The sequence below is a fragment of the Struthio camelus genome, chromosome 4 (assembly GCF_040807025.1).
Source record: "Struthio camelus isolate bStrCam1 chromosome 4, bStrCam1.hap1, whole genome shotgun sequence".
Classification (NCBI taxonomy): domain Eukaryota; kingdom Metazoa; phylum Chordata; class Aves; order Struthioniformes; family Struthionidae; genus Struthio; species Struthio camelus.
In genome coordinates, this window is record NC_090945.1 from 6,348,483 (window position 1) to 6,366,479 (window position 17,997).

A 17,997-nucleotide genomic window follows, 5' to 3' on the forward strand; every position below is an offset into this window, starting at 1 on the left:
CAGCACTCTGATGGAGGGGAGCAGAAAAGGTCTCCCGACATAACGGAGCAGTCAAGCAACAGCATCTCTCGGGAGCCATCGCACTGAACGCGTTGCCTAACGGTGCTCAAACTAGCACTTACGGTACAGGGAGGAAGCAGGGGAAGAGTCTCTCACCGTCGCTGCTCTTATTTAGGACAGCAAGACCCTGAGCTTGGTTTTCTGCCTCTCCCATCTGAAGCGCTCTCCACCAAAGCTAATGCCGAGCGCTAGCAGCGCCACGGTGTTTGTCTGAACCATTATTACGCATCGCTTATTGCGGCAGGCCAGAGAGCAGCTCACGGAGCTGGAAACGAAGGGAGCTGCATACCGTACCTAAAAAAAGCTTGAAGAAAAAAATTTTTTTTTTTGGCTAAATCACCTGGTTGCACCCAACTGCTCTGATCTGCAACTGCTTCAGCTTCTTTTTCTGCAAGAGCCACTGCCACTCGTAGGGTCTGAAACCTAGAGCCAAACCACACGAACAAGAGGCCGGACAAGGCAGAAACGTTTACAAAGTCAACAGAAGCCCACGTGCCCTTAGCATCTCTACTGCAAGGGGAGCCATAAGCTGCTGCACAGCCTCAGACCCGCGCTCTCAGTGCCACCTTGAAAGAGGAAGGGGAGGAAGAGGAGCAAGAAGCAGCATGGCAAGCACACAGAAGGAGTGACAACCACCAAATCACTCCAGCAAAGGCAGGCAGCCAGCCAGTAAAGCCATCTCTCCTGGGGGATATATCAAACAGGGGTGGGAAGGGGATGTATCAAACACGCCTCAGCTCCGAGTATTTTACTTCTTGGATTCATGCTGTTTAGTCAATCCCCGTCATTATTTTAGGAGCCCCACTCAGGCACTGAAGTCAGCTCCCCATGATATCATCCACACAAACGGTTTTTCCAAGGATCTCCCTCAGTTCCTCACCCCAGGTCAGCTCAGTTCCTGCTGGGAAAGCCGGAGGCCCTGTGCTTGTGGTGAGCTGGATACAAAACCTGCCCACGTCTGTCCGAGACAGCACTGAAAACAACGCAAAGAGGAGGAGGCAGCGGTGGCAGGTTCCCACCATTGTTAACATCAATAGGAGCAACAAGAATTGCCTGAAAGAGTTTCCTACTGCAGACAAGGCACCGAGGTGAATAAAGGAAGCGAGGAGTTCACAAGTGCGGTCATGTGCGCACCGCCCAAGCTTGCTTCCCTGGCACAGGCAACTGAGCCAGGCCCTAAAAACCACACTTCACGCCGGCGAGCAGGCAAGGAAGCCGAAACCGGTGCCACCGGCCACTTCAGCCACCCTGGTTTGTGCCACCCGAGTCCACGCTGTCACCACTTTCGCTGCAAGGAGAGCGCCTCCCTGCAGGATACCCGACTACAGGGACGGCTCAGTGCTGCGGTTCGCTAAAAAGCGAGAGCAAGCCGCAAGGCAGCGTAGCCTTGTGGCTGGAGCACTGCCCTGCTGGCCTCGAGAGCACGACCATCCGCTCCCTGCCCCGGGGTCCGTTCCCCACTGCCCCAGACCCCAAAACTTCTCTCCGATGCGGTCCTCTCTCCACAATAGCTGTCGCCCCCACCCAGTTGCTCCTTCATGATTGAAGGCAGCCAAGAGCGCAGCTAACAAGATAAGAGCGCAGGAACACCCAGGCGGGCAAAGGCGTATCCCCCTTTCTTAGGGCTCGCCTCATCATCAAAAATCAGCGGTCAAGGTGCCTCCGCTCCACCATGAACGCACGTGGACCCGCCTGTCCAAAAGCACTGCCCCACAGCTCTTGCCAACTTTGGTGGGTCTTGCTAGATCCGTTGCTCAGGAAAAGACAGAAAACCCACAGATTCTTCGGCTCCATTTGCCCCGCTCTACCACCTTCTCTCTCTCACGTTCCCTCCCCTCCATGGAAACTGGCAGTCTCTCATTATAAAGTATTTTTAAAACTGATTAAAAGAATATACTGTACTGTTTCAGTCTCTCAGATAACATCTTCCACAGCCCACATGCAAAAATCTGCACTCCAACTTCATTTTCCATCTTTTTTTTTTTTTTGTTTGGCTTGAGCACTGTGTGCGTGTTTGCGTGAAAGTGTTATTTTTGCTCCTTTAACTAAACCAAGCTACGATCCTGAAAACGCTTAGGATGTACCAAGAAAGAGAAGATCAGGGAGGCCAGAGCCCTCTCCCATGCTCTGAACTACCGAGACATGATCCAGAGCGGGTCAATACGCCGGGCATTGACCCAGGAGGAGGGAGAGGGTCCCCCGTCTAGCACATCTCAACAGGCTGCAAGTGGCTTATCTCAGACTGAGCCCAGACAGAGCCGGCACTGATGACCATATGCGTCCTTCCACACAGATGTCTGTTTAAACATACGCTTAAACAGGATGAGAAGTCCCATGGCAGCTCCCGGCACCGATCCTGCAAAAGCTTTACTTATGCATGCCATTACGTTTACATACTGAGATCAGTCTCTGTTAAGTCAAAGGATATCACAGGCAGCACATCACACATGTGCCTTTTCATTTTAAGGCCCTGATCCCACAGATGTAAGTCGCCCATCCTACCTAAACACGCCCTACTCAACTAGAATTAAACACAGACTTCAGAGCAGCTCGCTGAAGTTATTTCTTATGCATGCTTTTACAATTAACATAATGTCATATCCTGCCAGGATGTAAAAGGTTGTGACTCAGGAATGTTATCTTGGTTTAAAGAAATCAAGCTGACTTGCTTTGCATTTCCCTCCTTCTCCTTTCTTCTCCCTTTCTTCATTTCTAACCCTCTCAGACAAGGGGCACACCCGCACCACTCAGTGCCCTTAGAAAATACGCTGATTAACTTCAGAGCTCAAAAGGTAAACGTTTATCAGCCTTCTCTTGCCCTACCATATAATTAACTATTTCTTCAAACACCCTCCCCACCATTGACACAACACTGGCCTGCAATGAGGCGGCAGAGAGGACTTGATTAGAAGGCGCACGAGAAGAAATGCTCCCAACATCTACCAAATACCAGCCCGCCGTCCTTCCTTTTCTTGCCACCCCGCAATGAAACAACTCACTTCTCCAAAGCGCAGCGATTCTTGAGGAAGCGCGGACTGCCCACCAGCAGCTCATGGGGAAGCTAAGCCTCCTTATCCTTCCCTCTCCCACGCGTGCACGTTTCTCATGCTGAAGTATGTTTTATCCTACAGTCAGTCCCACTGGACTCAGCTTAGCAGCACACAGACGTGAATTTAGTTTAACTGGTACGAAACCCTCTCTGCATGCCGCTTTTGGACTGGTGCTAGAGGACTTCAATTAACTAAATATGTTGGAGGCCACGTAGCGGCAGCAGTTTAATAATGATGTAGGGAAAACAAAGCAAAACACACGTACACACAAGAACAAACAGAAATCACGTTTTATGATAAGCTGGTGAGAGTACACACCAAACAACACGCCTGAGCCTACTCACGGTGTGGGTTGCTACTCTACGCAGAGCAACAACGGCTCCGCTTGGCAATACCGTTCAGCCTGCCCTAAAACACAGCTGAAGGAGCGACTGCCAACGCCTGCTTGTGCGCCGAAACACAGACTTCACTTTCTGCATACACTTTAGACCTTACGATCTAGGAATCATTTCAGAATAAGCTTTATAAACAACCGGCGTAATTTATAGGTATTCTGCTAACGAACATCAGCTCTTATTTTGCTTAGCAGCATAACTTCCCCACCTACAGTAACACCATTAAAAGTGGCTTCATACATTCGCTTTGCCACATCAGAGGAATCACGTAGCCCAGCAGATCCATCAGCGCATCATAAACGCTAACAGAAACCGTCTCATCCAGGTCACATCTTGAAGACAGACCGTTTTCGCGTTAGGAGAAGGAGCCACATTCAAGTCCTCAGCTCAGGGGCAACATCTGCTTCGCTAACAAGCACTGCAAAAGTTACAGGGAAGTCAGTCAAGTCTCTCCCTCCCTCCCCCGGCCGACGATGCACAAAAGCGCATTCAGGCTGGTCACGGTGCAGTTTCATTCACGTTTCTGCACGCTAGATGCAAGAGAGCCGTTTGGGTCGGGAAGCGCGTCTGGTAGCTTTTGCGGGCTTTTTTTTTTTTTTTTAAATAAATTCTTCTTCTTCTTTCTGCGAAGGGGAAATCCTTTGTCTTTCCCGCCAGGGATGCAAGGACTCCCGGCGGGACCCGGAGCTGCCGGCCGTGGCGCATCCCCCGGCAAACGCTCCCGCTGGGGGCACCGCACACGCCTGCCCACGCCACGCTTGTCGCGACCACTGCCCGCTGCGGCCGAACCCCCAAAGCCTCCCCCATCCCGGGGGCTGCGGGCCCTCCCCCGCTCCCCCCAGGCCGAATTTCGCCGGCCGCGGGAAGCGGCGGGGCAGCAGCCCCCGGGCGCTGCGCGCCGCCCGGCCCGGCCCCACCGCAACAAAGAGCCGCGACCCCAAAAACTTTTGCGCGGCCGCGGGAAGGGGGCGTAAGCGGCGGCCTGGCCACGCCGTCCCCCGCGTTGCGCCCCCGCAATCCTCGGTATCGCGCCTCCGGCACCGCACCGCGCCGCGCCCCCGCCAGCATCGCGCCGCGCCGCCGCCTCTGCACCCACCGCCGGTCTGCCCACGGCCACGGCCATGGCGGAGCGGTGCGCAGCGCTGCCCGCCGCCTCTGCGCCGCCTGCTAGGGCTGCAACATGGCCACCCGGCGGGGAGGGCCCATGCGCAATGCAAAGGGGCCGGGCGGCGAGGCGGGACCCCCCCCGGGGCCGCGGCGCAGGGCGGGCGGCGGCAGCAGCGGCGGCGGCGGCGGGCCCTGCCCCGGGCGGTCGCAACCTAAGGCAATGCCCCCTCCCCCGCACCACCACCCCCGGGCGCTTCTCCCCCTCCTAAAGTTGGGGCTCCTCCGGCTGCTCGCTCGGCAGCCGGCAAGGAGGGGTCGCAGCGAGCGGCCGCCGCCACCGCTCTCGGAGGGAGGACGCGGTTCATCAGTAGCCGGGCGGCGACAGGAGCTCCCGCGCCTGGGGCTGCTCACCGTGCCCGCCGAGGGCAAAGCCGAGCAACCCCCCCCCCCAAATATTCTTCCTCTTTGCCCTCTCCCCCTCCTCCAGGCCAAGCACAAGCGTACTCTGCTTTTAAATCGGATATACCGAGTAAAGGGCACGGCCCGGTGGCTGGTTGCCCTCACGCGACAGCAAGCGTTTTCCTGGCGCGCAGGGAAGCGCAGCCGTCTCCTTGCTGCTTCACCCGGCAAAACGCTCGGCCCCCCGCAGCCAGCCCGTTCACGCGGCGCCCCTTTACCTGCAAAGGTGGGAGCCAAACTCAGTGGGTCTGCTCACAGGTTTAAGCAAAGCCAGCGATGAAGGAAGGGCCTTGCTGCCTCAGGTCCCCGAGCGTTTCGCAAGGCACAAAACCCCAAGGGATGACAAAGGGCCGAGGGCCTGATCCTCGGCCCGTGTAAAGGACGTGTTAAGTGACACACCCGTCGTGCAAGCATCCACCATGCCAAGGCAAAAAACCAAAGGGAAACAGGCAAACGCAACTGCTAAGTAAATCAGCTGTTGGTAGTCACTAACCCAGTCTTGATGACACGCTTAGGCACCTTTTACCCTAAAGCTTCTATTTCTATTTCCAAAAGCCATTTCTATCCCACTGCAAAGAAGCACTTGGCTGTCTGTGATATCAAACCTTAGCCTTTTCCCCCATGTAGCCATTTCGATCACATTTTGAAGGACTAGGGAGCTGCTGTTAGCCAGCGGTCGCCCACACCTACTGTTACAGCCCCCAGCCAAACAGGACTCACCACGCAAGCTGTCCTGGGCCGGACAGGAGGCAGATACAGTGTGGGGGCAGCACTGCCCCCAGCTCAGGCTGGAGGACACGCACCTGGGGCAGAAGCCCTTGAGTGGCCACAGGTGCAGGCCAGGAAGGGCTGCTCAGGGCCAGCTGCCAGCCAAGGGGTGGGGGTGAGCCCTCCTCAGCAAAGCTGCCGTGCCAGAAAGGCTCAGGGGGTTTCTTCCAGTTAAATCGGTTTTGCAAGCATAGCTGATGCGGCGCTTGTATTATTCTAATGTGTAAGGCACCATAGCTAATATCCTAGGGAGGCTACTGTATCAGGCTCATGTCCCAGCTCTCTCCCCCGCAGGCGGCACCAGGTGAGAGGCGCTGACTGCACCTGTGCTGGGAGGCCTGCTCAGACCAGTGCAGCCTCTAGTGGAAACCTGGTGATCGTCTCTGAAGAGTTACCCTCTCTGCACCTGTGGGCGAGGCAGACCTAACTTCCCATCCCCTCAACTGGAGGCTTGCATGATACTGGCGCATCAACGCGACTTAACTAATGCAAAGCACTTCTGCCTGTGCAAAACTCTTCGCATGACTCACCACGTCCTTCCTTAGCCCTGAGCGGGGAGAGCTGCGGCTGAGGTTTCGCCCCCATAGTTTCTGTGTACAGGACTTCCTGGATATAGCTGTTCATGCTGAAAGAGTAGGGGAAAAAAAAAATCAATCAAGACAAAGGTATAGCCTGCAATCTTCTAGATCTCAGCTGTTATTCCTGGCATTCCTAATGTTCAGAGGGAAGAAGCAGATCCCCTCACTCATGCAAGTTTCAAAAGTCCTGCAAATAAATCCATACTAAAGCATATTGCTAGTCCTTTATTCTAGAGACCTCCAAGAACTGACTGGGGCTCTCTGAGGCCCTTTGGCAGGAGCAGCACATCAATGCGATACAGGTGTTACAAAAACAATTCATGTCAGCTGTGGGCAATTTGTCATATCACATAGGAAGAGAACATATACAAGTAGACACAGAAATTAGGTTAACTTTTCTCCTGTTTAAAAAACAATGTGTTGAAACACAGCTATATAGCTCCCCAAAGAAAACAAACATCTTCTCGTACAACAATAAGAACTACAAGAACAAGTGGTGGGCTGCTTTTTCTTTCTTTCTTTTTTTTTTCTTTTTATATATAATTTTCCAGTACGGCCTGATCCTTCCCCCCGTTTTGTGATTAGCACTACTGACAACTGATGCAAATGTTACCTGAAGAGTCAAGAGACTTGCTGTGTCCAGAAACCCCCAGAAGGGCTAGACTGGGGTAAATTCTGCCATTCTGAAGACTCCAACCAAAAGCAAACAATTAGAGACAGGATAAACCATTATAAGATAAGGGGAGGGCAAGAGTCTCTTTAAACCTCTTAGCCTGAAGTAGACAAATGAAGTGACTCCAGGTATCAGAGCAGCACTTCTCCTTGCCTACATGCAGCACTAAACCCGCTTAATCCCAAAATGTGATTTGCAGCTGAGGCTCTAAGCCGAGAGATGTGTGCCAGCATTTGTTCTGCCTGGGAATCAAAGCGAGCTACTCTTCCAGAAGATTTTTGCATGTGTCTAGGAAGGGTATCGACAATCATAACCAAACCAGCTTCAACAGGGTGCCAAATTATCACCCATCTTCTAAGCTATGCAGTAAGCGACACGCTCCTAGCCGGTTGTGACTGTCAAGCGGGATGCGTTGGCTTCGCCCGTTTTACTCGAACGAGCTCGGTGAGGCTATTCCAACCACAGCAATGCAAAAGCATTCCCGTACGGTTTCAGCCTCAGACCTGCAGATACGCAAGCAGTCGCTTCATGTTAGTTGAGAGCGTTCTGCTGACTGCAAGAAAAATGTTTACAGGGTGAGCGCTGACATTTCTAAGACAAAAAAACCCTCTATTTTATATCAACGCTAGGCTTGCAGAAAACAAGGTGATATGATGGAAAGCTGTAAAATGCATCCTGCTTACACCTAAGTCCATTAAACTGAAACACCTTCATAGTGATGTTGTCATTTGCCACAGTTATTTACTTGGATTTTTTTATCTTCACAATCTACCCTCCTCTCTGCTTTGTGATCACAATTATATCATTATGCTCCATTCCTTTAATCTCTACCACTTCCACTGACAGCGTGCTGATATCAAACACAGCGTTGTGGCTGCAATTCAGGGCTCATCAGAAGAAGAGGGAGAAAACTATTTATGCCTTCAAGGACTGTACCAAAAAACCTGCTGGATAATCTGCTTTTTGATAAAAATGTCAACTTTTCAGGTATTGCATGAGCCTTCTCGTTTCCCCAGCACCTGCGCCCTCCTCAGATGAACACCGCTGATGGGCTCTAGCCATACTTTCTGAAAGCATACCACAGGTAAAACCAAAAGCAAGATGCGGTATAGCATGAAAGCGCGGTTACTTCTGCTGCCGCCTAAGGAACCCCACATCTTGGCACGCTGGAAAACTTCTCTGACACGTTGCCTAAATTGTAACTTCTAAGCTAGAAACTTACAGTTTCTTTTAGGGGGCTGCTCCCACCACTCTGCAGGATACAGTGTAGCCGTCCTGCAACTCCACAGGGTGATTTAGCAGGCTGACAGCATGATAATGTATGGTGGCAGAAACCAATGGGGCAGAATCAGCCATCTGAAAGCACTGCCACATACAGCTTATATGGCCAGTACTCTAGCACGCGTCCACTCTTGCAAGCGTTTGCTGCATCTGAACCTTAAATGCTACCCTATGGGACTGAGTTACCTAAACGCAAATCACAAGCCAGCACCCGTGACCTATCACAGACGCTGCCTTGGCTTTGTGAAGGTTGCACGCGCTTCTGGGTTTGCAGTCGCTGGAAGATACTCTGGCTGCCTAGCTGGCAGGCAGCTAAAAATATTTGCGGATACCTGCGGGGGCCGGCGGTAGAGACGACCTCTGGAGTGTGAGTTGGGACCTGACCCACACCCCGTGGAAGCCAGCAAGTCTACACTGACCGCGCTCCCTCCGTGCCCCTTTCCTGACTGCACATAGGAAAAAAAATGGCGTGTCCTCTCTGCTACACTTCCCACCAATACTTCATACCCCAAGTCCATGGGGCAGGGTTTGTCACCTGCTTGGTTTATACAGGGCATGGTGTCCGCCGGGGCGCTGAGCTTATCCATTCTTCCTGGCTGTAACACACACACTAGTAATAATAACCTTAGCGACACAAAATAAATTAGACCCCCACTGTTGAGCAAAACGTGCATCCAGCCCACCATCAGCCACCCAGGGAACACAGATACGAGATATAATTTGACTTCAGGCACTATTATTTGCACGTGGCTGTCGCGCACGCAACGCCCACCCGCAGAAAGAGCTGCCCGTCAAGCCCGAACACCAGCCAGGTCACGTTCACTTCTGGCGACTGCCACTTTTTACGAGCGGCAAAATCACAGAGGCAGGGGCAGCAAGGGCAGGTTGCTCCACTCCGCGCCGCGTCCGGTCGGATTTTGGGCGTCTCCGAAGCCGGCGGCTCCGCACCCTCCCTGGGCAAAGTGCTCCAGTGCTCGAGCAGCCTCACCGAGCGTTTTATATATGTATACCGCTTAGCCGCGACCTTCGCGCGGGCCACTCTCCCTGGGCAAAGCGCTCCAGCGGCCTCACCGTGATTTCTTTTTTTTTTTAATTTTTTTTTCTTTACGCTTAGCTGCGATTTCCGCGCGTCCGCGCCGAAGGGGCGAGCTCCCCGCGGCGCCGCCGCAGCAGCAGCAGCAGCAGCAGCAGCAGCAGCAGCAGCAGCAGGCGGGTTTGGCGCGGTGCGGGCCCCGCGCAGCCCCATGGCGCGGGAGCTGAGCCAGGAGGCGGTGTTGGATTTCCTCTGGGCGGCCGGGGGCAGCGCCCCCAACGCCGCGCTCCTCCGCCACTTCCAGCGCTTCCTCCGCGACCCGGCGCTGGCCCCCTCGCAGCGCCGGCAGCGCCGCGACCACTTCAAGCGCCTCGTCAACTCCCTGGCCACCGTCCGCCCCGCCGCCGTCCCCGGCGCCTCCAAGGACATCGTCCTCCGCCGCCGCTACCGCGACCTCCTGGGCGAGGAGCAGCTGCGGCCGCCCGAGCGGCGCGACCCGCAGGAGCCGGAGCAGAAGGAGCCGCCGCCGCTCGGCGACGGCCGCCGGCAGCGCAGCCCCCCGCGGCAGGCGGCGGGGCAGGGCCGGCCCGGCGGGGGGCAGCCCCCCGGCCCCCGCTGCGCCGCCCGCGGCGGGCCCTGCTGCGAGTGCCGCCGGGCGCGCCGCGCCGCCGCGCCGCCCGCCCCGGCCCCGGCCCCGGCCCCGGCCCCGGCGCAGCTGCCCCCCGCCGGGCAGTCCCGGGCCCTGATGCCGCCGGCAGGGCCCGCGGCGCTGCCCTTCGCCAGGCCACCCCCGTACCGGGCCCGGCCACCGCCTGGACCCGAGGAGTCACCGCCGTGCCGGCCCCTGCCGCCACCATCGGGACCCAGGGAGCCACCTCCATCCCGGTCCCTGCCACCACCATCGGGACCCAGGGAGGCACCTCCATCCCAATCGCTGTCATCACCATCAGGACCCGGGGAGCCACCTCCACCCCGGTCCCCGCTGCCACCATCGGGACCCAGGGAGCCACCTCCATCCTGGTCCCTGCCGCCACCATCAGGACCCAGGGAGCCACCTCCACCCTGGTCCCCGCTGCCACCATCAGGACCCAGGGAGCCACCTCCACCCCGGTCCCCACCGCCACCATCAGGACCCAGGGAGCCACCTCACTCCCGGTCCCTGCCACCATCATCAAGACTCAGGGAGACACCTCCATCCCAATCGCTGTCATCACCACCAGGACCCAGGGAGCCACCTAACTCCCGGTCCCTGCCACCACCATCGGGACCCAGGGAGGCACCTCCATCCCAATCGCTGTCATCACCATCAGGACCCAGGGAGCCACCTCACTCCCGGTCCTTGCCACCACCATCGGGACCCAGGGAGGCACCTCCATCCCAATCGCTGTCATCACCATCAGGACCTGGGGAGCCACCTCCACCCCAGTCCCCGCTGCCACCATCAGGACCCAGGGAGCCACCTCCATCCTGGTCCCTGCCACCACCATCAGGACCCAGGGAGCCACCTCCATCCCGGTCCCTGCCACCATCATCAGGACTCAGGGAGGCACCTCCATCCCAACCGCTGTCATCACCATCAGGACCCAGGGAGCCACCTCCACCCCGGTCCCCGCCGCCACCATCAGGACCCAGGGAGCCACCTCCATCCCGGTCCCTGCCACCATCATCAAGACTCAGGGAGACACCTCCATCCCAATCGCTGTCATCACCATCAGGACCCAGGGAGCCACCTCCACCCCGGTCCCCGCTGCCACCATCAGGACCCAGGGAGACACCTCCATCCTGGTCCCTGCCGCCACCATCAGGACCCAGGGAGCCACCTCCATCCCCGTCCCTGCCACCATCATCAGGACTCAGGGAGACACCTCCATCCCAATTGCTGTCATCACCATCAGGACCCAGGGAGGCACCTCCACCCCAGTCCCCGCCGCCACCATCAGGACCCAGGGAGCCACCTCCATCCCGGTCCCTGCCGCCGCCATCAGGACCCAGGGAGGCACCTCCATCCCAATCCCTGTCATCACCATCAGGACCCAGGGAGCCACCTCCATCCCGGTCCCTGTTGCCACCATCAGGACCCAGGGCGCTTCTCCCCAGTGGGCTGTCCCAGTCCCTGTCACTGCCCCTCTCCAGGCCCCCCCCATACCGGACCCGGCCACCACCGGGCCCTGGGGGGCCACCTCCATCGCAGTGCCTGCTGCCACCAGTGGGACCCAGCGTGCTGCTCCACAGTGGGCCACCCCAGTCCCGAACCCTGCCACTGCCAGGGCGGCCTGAGGTGTTGTTCCCCATTGGGCCGCCCCCGTCCCGGGCCGAACCGCTGCCTCTTGCCGGGCAGCCCCCGTCCCAGTCTCTGCCACCAGCACCAGTGCCTGGGGGGCTGGGGTCCCCAGACTGCAGCCCCCCAGTAGCACTGCCTGTCTTCAGGAGCATCCGCTGCCAGCTGGCCTCGCTGGAGGTGCAGGGCATCCCCCCATCGCTGCCGGAGGAGGCTGGGGGCCTGCCCTGCGCCCTCCCTCCTGAGAGCCACCCGGGGAGCCTCCCGGGCCGGGGGCCATCGGTGCCGCTGGGGCGGCGGGAGCACGCCTGGCTGGTGGCGGTGTCGGCGGGGCGCTGGGTGCAGGTGCGGGGGCTCTTTTTGGAGGAGCCGCAGCTGGCCCTGTGGCGGGACTTCGTGTCGGGCTTCACGGCCCTGCACTGGCTGGCCAAGCACGGCGACGGGCAGGGCCTGCGGGAGCTGGCGGCGGCGGCGCGGGAGGCCGGGCTGGCCCTGGACGTGGACGCACGCTCAGGCTGCGGGTACACACCGCTCCACCTGGCCGCCATGCATGGCCACCAGCCCGCCATCAAGGTGCTGGTGCTGCAGCTGGGGTGCCGGGTGCGGATACGGGACAGCAGCGGGCGCCGGCCCTGGGAGTACCTGGGCAGCTCCACCTCGGGAGAGATCTGGCAGCTCCTGGAGGCGCCTCGGGGCAAAGTCATCTTTCCCACGCAGCCCCTGGCCCGCAGCGTGTCCTCCGTCAGCAAGGCCTCGCTGCCCGCCAGCAGGGCCTCGCTGCCCACCAGCAGGACCTCGCTGCCCGCCTGCCTCAAGCCGCAGTGCGGCCCCGGGGCAGCGACCCACCATCCCGGCAGTGACAGTGACTGAAACGCGGCTCCCCGGCATCACCCTGCTGCTGGAGACAGGGCCCTGGGGGCCATGCTGGAAGGGAAGGCCAGGCGGGTGCAAAAAGCTGTGAAACTGAGATTGAATCTATTGAAGAAGATACTTTTAAATTAATCCAACGAAAAGTTGTCCGAGTCTTTCTGCCCTCGCTCCCGTTTGTCGCTTTTCTCCCCAGGAGAAAAGGTTTGGTCGGCGAGGGCCTGGGTCAGAGGGTTGCTCGCCCACGGAGCACGGTAGCACCCATGGACGCCTCTGCCCTGCTGTGCTCCTTCTCCCAGGCAGCCACTCGGGGTCCGCTATGTTTGGTGCCTTCTGCTAGATTTGCCAGACCGTTTAAGGCTCTCCACTTGAAGCAACGTGCTACGAAGGAGAGGATGGGACTCCTGCAGGAAGCACATCCAAACCCTGGGGAGATAAGCCCTCTGTGCCCCACAGGGCAGGCACCAGGTGCAGGGTGCAGGCACAGCCATCACCGCTAGCAGGTCCATGGGTTTGGGGTCGCAAGCTCTGGCGTGACACCCGTAGCCTGACCACAACCAGGGCAGAGCATTTGCTTGCTGTTGGTCCCGGGGTTTGCAAAACACTTGTTTAGGCAGCCTAAACTGTGAGGAGTAGCTGAGGCTGCGTCCCTTTCTAATCCAAGTAGAATAAGGGTGAGCTGTGCTTTCAAAAATGTCACAGCTTAAAGTGCAGCCTTCCAGCAAGAGTCCTCAGTGCCTTGCTGTGGCAGAAGGTGGCAGCTGGAGCGCCCCGAGTAAAGGAGGATGTGGTACATCTGCCCCGTCTCTCGCTCAGCAGCCCACGCAGAAAGGAATCCGGGGCAGCCCCGCTCCTCCCCACAGCTGCCCCAGGCTGCCTGGCGGCGACGATACCGCCCCCTCCCTGTGCTCCTCCAGTCCCTCTGCCCCACACCGCAGGACTGGGAAGCGGTACCTGCGGTGTGGCAAGATGCCCCATTCCCACATCTCAGAGACTGAAAGCATCGCTGCAGGACTCTGGGTTGGACGGACAGGGAGCAGTGCCACAGCACGTGCTCCGGGATTTTAAGGCAAAGGCAGCTTCACAGCCAGGGCTGTCTCTCTCCTGGGACCCCGAGACCTAAACTGCCTTATACATGTGTTTAAGTGAAGGGAGTGGGTGGAAGTGGGGGTCCAGGCGCACGAAGGGACTTCCAGCACGGTCCTTCCCGAGAGCTTGCAAATGGCAAAGCTAGCTTTACAGATCTCACTGGTTTAAAAAAAAAAAAGTGGACTGTGTGAGGTACTCTGTTTTCTGATTCAGTGTAAATGAGCTCTTAACAATCCAAAAATACAGTGGGCTAATCTTGTATCAGCATCACCTGGCTCTCTTATAGATCCTTTATGAAGGCAGAAAGCAAGCTAGGATACACAGTCCCAAAAAGAGCCTGCCTTGGCAGAAGCATGAGACGGGGGCACATTGTTGCTTGGGTCTCACTCCTGCTGCGAGGTGACCCCCAGAGTGCCGTCAGGGGTCAGTGCTGGTGAAACTAGGGCTGCTGACTCTGCTCCAACGCGATGCTCTGGGGCAGACCAGTGCAGTACATGGGACTGCTCATGTATTTGAGGCATGTGCCTAAATGCCTGCAGTTTCAGGGAGGAACGGGAGTCAGGGTGGCAGAACCTGATCCTTGCATAACACGCCTCAAGTCCTTGCTCAAGCACTAATTGAGGTCTCCGCTATGCTCGGGGTTTATTTGAGGGAGGAACTCTTCCCTGCAGAAGGTAAGCTAGTCTGCCTGCCTCTGAGGACACATTATGAAGAGGGCCTTTTCCCAGCCTGGTTTCCTCCTTTTTGAAGAGGAAATTGCTCAGTAAACCGAGTCCCGTGAACAAGCACTCTTGTCTGTGAGGACAACAAACTTCATCTCATAAGAAACTCAACGCCGATGTGCCAGGGCGCAGGCCACTGAAAAGTGCGCAGGACACAGAACAGCCACTGCTCCTGCAGGGCTCATACAGGTCGGGGGGAGCCTCAATTTTGAAATGAGAAAAACTATTCCTGCTCCAGGGTGGTGGTTACCAGTCCTCTCTCTGGTGGGAGCATGCTTTGCTCCACAGCCATCTGCAGTTTCTGAAGAATAAAGCTTTCCCTTTAATATCGCCAGTGTTGCTGAGACAAGACAAAAACTTGGAAGGAGGACAGGGCTACCTGGGGAGTCTCGTTTTACAGCCTTTCGATGACCTTTTCCCATGACGTAAATCTAGTTTTTTTTGTTTTTCTTCACTGTTGCAGGCCATGTATGTCATTTTTAAAGATCAGTTTTCTCTCTCTAGCAATATCTTACTTCAGCAATCTAACAAAGAGCTGTGAAATCCTCTGTGGCCACTGTTTACTCATCCGTAGAGATGACACAGACAACCTGCTTTCCCCAATTTTTAAACTAGTATGCTATAAAGCAACCCTTAGGCAGTCTGAAACTACAAAAACCTTTCCCTACTGGATCCAGTGTGCATTCCTTCTGGTTTATTATCCCAGGATTACTTATTAATTCTTGGACTGCTAATATTGATCAGCACCTACACAGCACTGTTTTTGAAAGCATTCAGTCATTGTTTGTGGACATAACTACTCTTTTTACCTTTAGGAAGTCTCAGCCTTCAGGTTTTCTGCTGGTGAAATAAGCAGCAGAAAGGCTGAAATCCATCACTAGCCCATCGCAGACCTTTCAGGTCAGACCTTTTATCAGTGAGCAGAGGCTACAGCCTTGGTACGTCACTCAGGCAGGGAGACGCAAGCATCCTAGCTCCAGACTCCCAGTACTAACCCGCTCTTGGTCACCTACACACATACAGCTTGAGCGTCTCTGTTTCAAACTGCTCCTGACCTCCTCTGCTACTTACTTGTCAGCCTGCCTGGCCCCTTTCGCTGCTGTGTATGCTGCGGCTTCCTCATTAGAAGTGGATGCGTCTCCTTGCCTCACGCCCAATCCAGGCATCTGATTTTGCACCACCCTGAAATACAGGACATGCTGCAGATTAACACACCACGCAGGACTCTGCCCTCTCTTCACGCTGCACTTGAAAACACGCTTCCCACTCTACGGCTGCCAGGTGATAAAGTCCACCCCCGCGGCTCTCCAATGCTTATCTCTAACCAACCAGCTCCACCTGTGACAGCCACATCCTTCATGAGAGGGGTGGTTATTCACTCAACAGCCTTTGACCGCCACATAAAGTCAAGCTCATGAACTCTGGGCCTTAAAAAGTTACGGTACAGCTAATCTTGAAAACACAGTACCCTCCTTCTCAGCACCTCCCTGCTCCTTGAGCGTGTGCAGCTGTACCCGCTCATTAGATCACTAAGAGCCAACAGCAGAAGCAGAACTGGATGTTGATCTGATTCACCCAGCTTTTGTTAAGGTCCCAATTATATAACCCAAACTATGGCTTTGATCAGACCCATGTGGCCTTTACTAACAGAGAAGTTGCACAGGTGAGCTGGCACAGTCCGATGTGATTGCTCAGCTATTCACCAAGTCTCTTTGTTCGTCATAAACTATCCTTTCCTCACAGAGTCTTTCTCATTTGAGCCTGGTAAACCGATTTCCCAAACCCCAAGAGTCTGCAGGACTACCACTTAAGCTAGCAACCATTTTTGCTGAATGGGGTAAAGCCAGCACTGAGCAGAAGCGTGTCAATTTGAGTCATAATTTACGGCAGAGCTATTCTCTGAAGAGATGAACTTCCTCCTCCCCAGCAAATCTAAACTTTCCATCTCAGAAAGCAGCTTCCCATCTATAAACACACCAAAGCGCACACTAAATTTCCTAATCAAACGGCTGCAAGCTGGTAACATCTTGGCATGCTTGAGTTGTATTTTCACAAGCTTCAGGACAAAGACCGAGTGCTAGGGCAACTGTGGGAGCCCAGCTCAACAAATATCCCAGGAAGTTTTAATGCAACTGAAAAAAAGTGTTCCTCAGCAAATCAGAAGAGAAATACAGGAAAACATTGCTAATTTAAGCTCATGGCCAGGAGATCCTTTACGCTGCAGCACCTTACTGAAGCAGTAAGGAAGAGACCTTGCACAATTAAAAATAAAACCATCCAAGAAGCTACAAGACAAAATCCACTTTGTTCTACTGTGACAAGTGTCATTCAGTTTAAATTATTTAGACATAACTCCAGGGAGAGAGAAATGTCTTGCAGGCTTTAAACAAGCAACATAGACATAGCCCTGATTGCTACCAAATCTTGTTAGAACCAGAGTTTCTGATGACTGTGTTACAAGTAGAACCAGGTGGCAGTTTAGCAGGGTGGGTTTTGCAGAAAGAACATCCCTCCCCCCGCCTCCCCAAATTAACTGCAGTTTTCTCCAGCCTGAGTTTCCCATTAAAATCAGAGTGACTAGCCCTTTTGGAAAAGGATTACTGTCTCTGGAGACTGAGTCATCTGGCACACCAACGGAAGTTGGACTCTCTATTTGTCCCTCACACCCAGCATGAACCACTTAAGCAGACCAGCAAGTAAACTTGTTTTATAGTCAGCAGAGAAAGAGAAATACTCAGAGAGGATGATTTAACCATTCCAGTAAGGGTTTTAAGGCCAACACCTTAGAGTAAGCCACCAAATACAGCTTTCTTCAGAGCACTAAAAAGAACAAAATTAACAGCTTAAACTAAACATGCCTCTTCACAATTAAAAAGTACTTAAAGAGGCAATGGCAGTCCCACCTTAAGAACTTCCAAAAGCCCCTAAAGCTACACTTCCCCGCTTTGCACAGCCTTAATCACAGATATAACCCCAACACTTGAAGAAAATAAAGGCACCTATCCCCCTTATATCTCCTCAGCACTGGGTGTAATCTGCTTGAAAGGAGGCTGGGGCAGCTCTGTTCTCACTAAGTATGGTAGCTTTCTTTTGGAGTGGGAGCCTTGTTGCAGCTCACCTAGAGAGCAGCAGGATACAGTGGTAAGTAGAAAGAAAAAGAAGGGAAAAAAGCAACTCTACAGGTCATGTTTTATAGATGGAAAACCACGATAGTATTTCAGTTATGTTAGCTTTGAAGTGTTTGTTATTCTTTCTTTTTCAGGAGAAGTTAAGAATCAATTTTAGGTGTGTGTGTGCATGGAGGCAAGAGACTTAACAGGAGAAAAACATGTTGTCTGTTATAGGAAAGTAGCTGTGAAAAGGAGAGGAAGGCATGACCTACTACAGAAGAGAAGAGATGCCAAGCAGAACAGGAAATAGGAGGAAGATAAACAAGCTTTCCTTAGAAGACAGAAAGGAAAAATTATGCAGATTCTTGAGCAGCCTGAGATGCTTCTTTATCCAGTTTCAGCAGAAGTAGCACAGCCTTATGTAGACTGGTAGTTGGCTCAATGTGTAAAGCGCTATCAATGGGAGGCTTGGAGTTCAGGTACCATGAGGGGAACCACCTAACCCAACGCAGCCACTCTGAGTGCAA

General features: G+C 55.0%; 2 protein-coding genes across 5 annotated transcripts in view; one reads left to right on the plus strand and one right to left on the minus strand.

Annotated features, from left to right (window-relative positions):
- SEPTIN11 (septin 11) overlaps positions 1–6,387 on the minus strand; it is a 58,164-nt gene extending 51,777 nt beyond the window's left edge. For 2 of the 4 annotated variants that reach the window (XM_068941197.1, XM_068941196.1), the window contains exon 1: positions 4,602–4,815. In XM_068941197.1, the coding sequence (XP_068797298.1) occupies positions 4,602–4,628 (27 nt within the window). In that variant the 5' untranslated portion in view covers positions 4,629–4,815. Of the gene's footprint in view, positions 1–4,601; positions 4,816–5,289; positions 5,730–6,369 lie in introns of those variants that run through there. The other 2 variants (XM_068941201.1, XM_068941198.1) reach the window with 2 other exon arrangements.
- A 2,802-nt stretch (positions 6,388–9,189) lies between these two features.
- Positions 9,190–12,798, plus strand: SOWAHB (sosondowah ankyrin repeat domain family member B). Its single transcript, XM_068941204.1, has 2 exons — positions 9,190–10,101; positions 10,501–12,798. The coding sequence occupies exons 1-2, from the start codon at positions 9,616–9,618 to the stop codon at positions 12,550–12,552; spliced, it is 2,538 nt and encodes an 845-aa protein (XP_068797305.1). The 5' UTR covers positions 9,190–9,615; the 3' UTR covers positions 12,553–12,798.
- The last annotated feature ends 5,199 nt before the right edge of the window (positions 12,799–17,997 follow it).

Bases quoted from the DNA above. Each gene is read 5' to 3' on its own strand.
- SOWAHB (XM_068941204.1), top strand. From the start codon at position 9,616: ATGGCGCGGGAGCTGAGCCAGGAGGCGGTGTTGGATTTCCTCTGGGCG. The intron at 10,102-10,500 runs GCCCCGGCCCCG...GGACCCAGGGAG, and splicing joins CCGCCCCGGCCCCGGCCCCG to CCACCTCCACCCCGGTCCCC.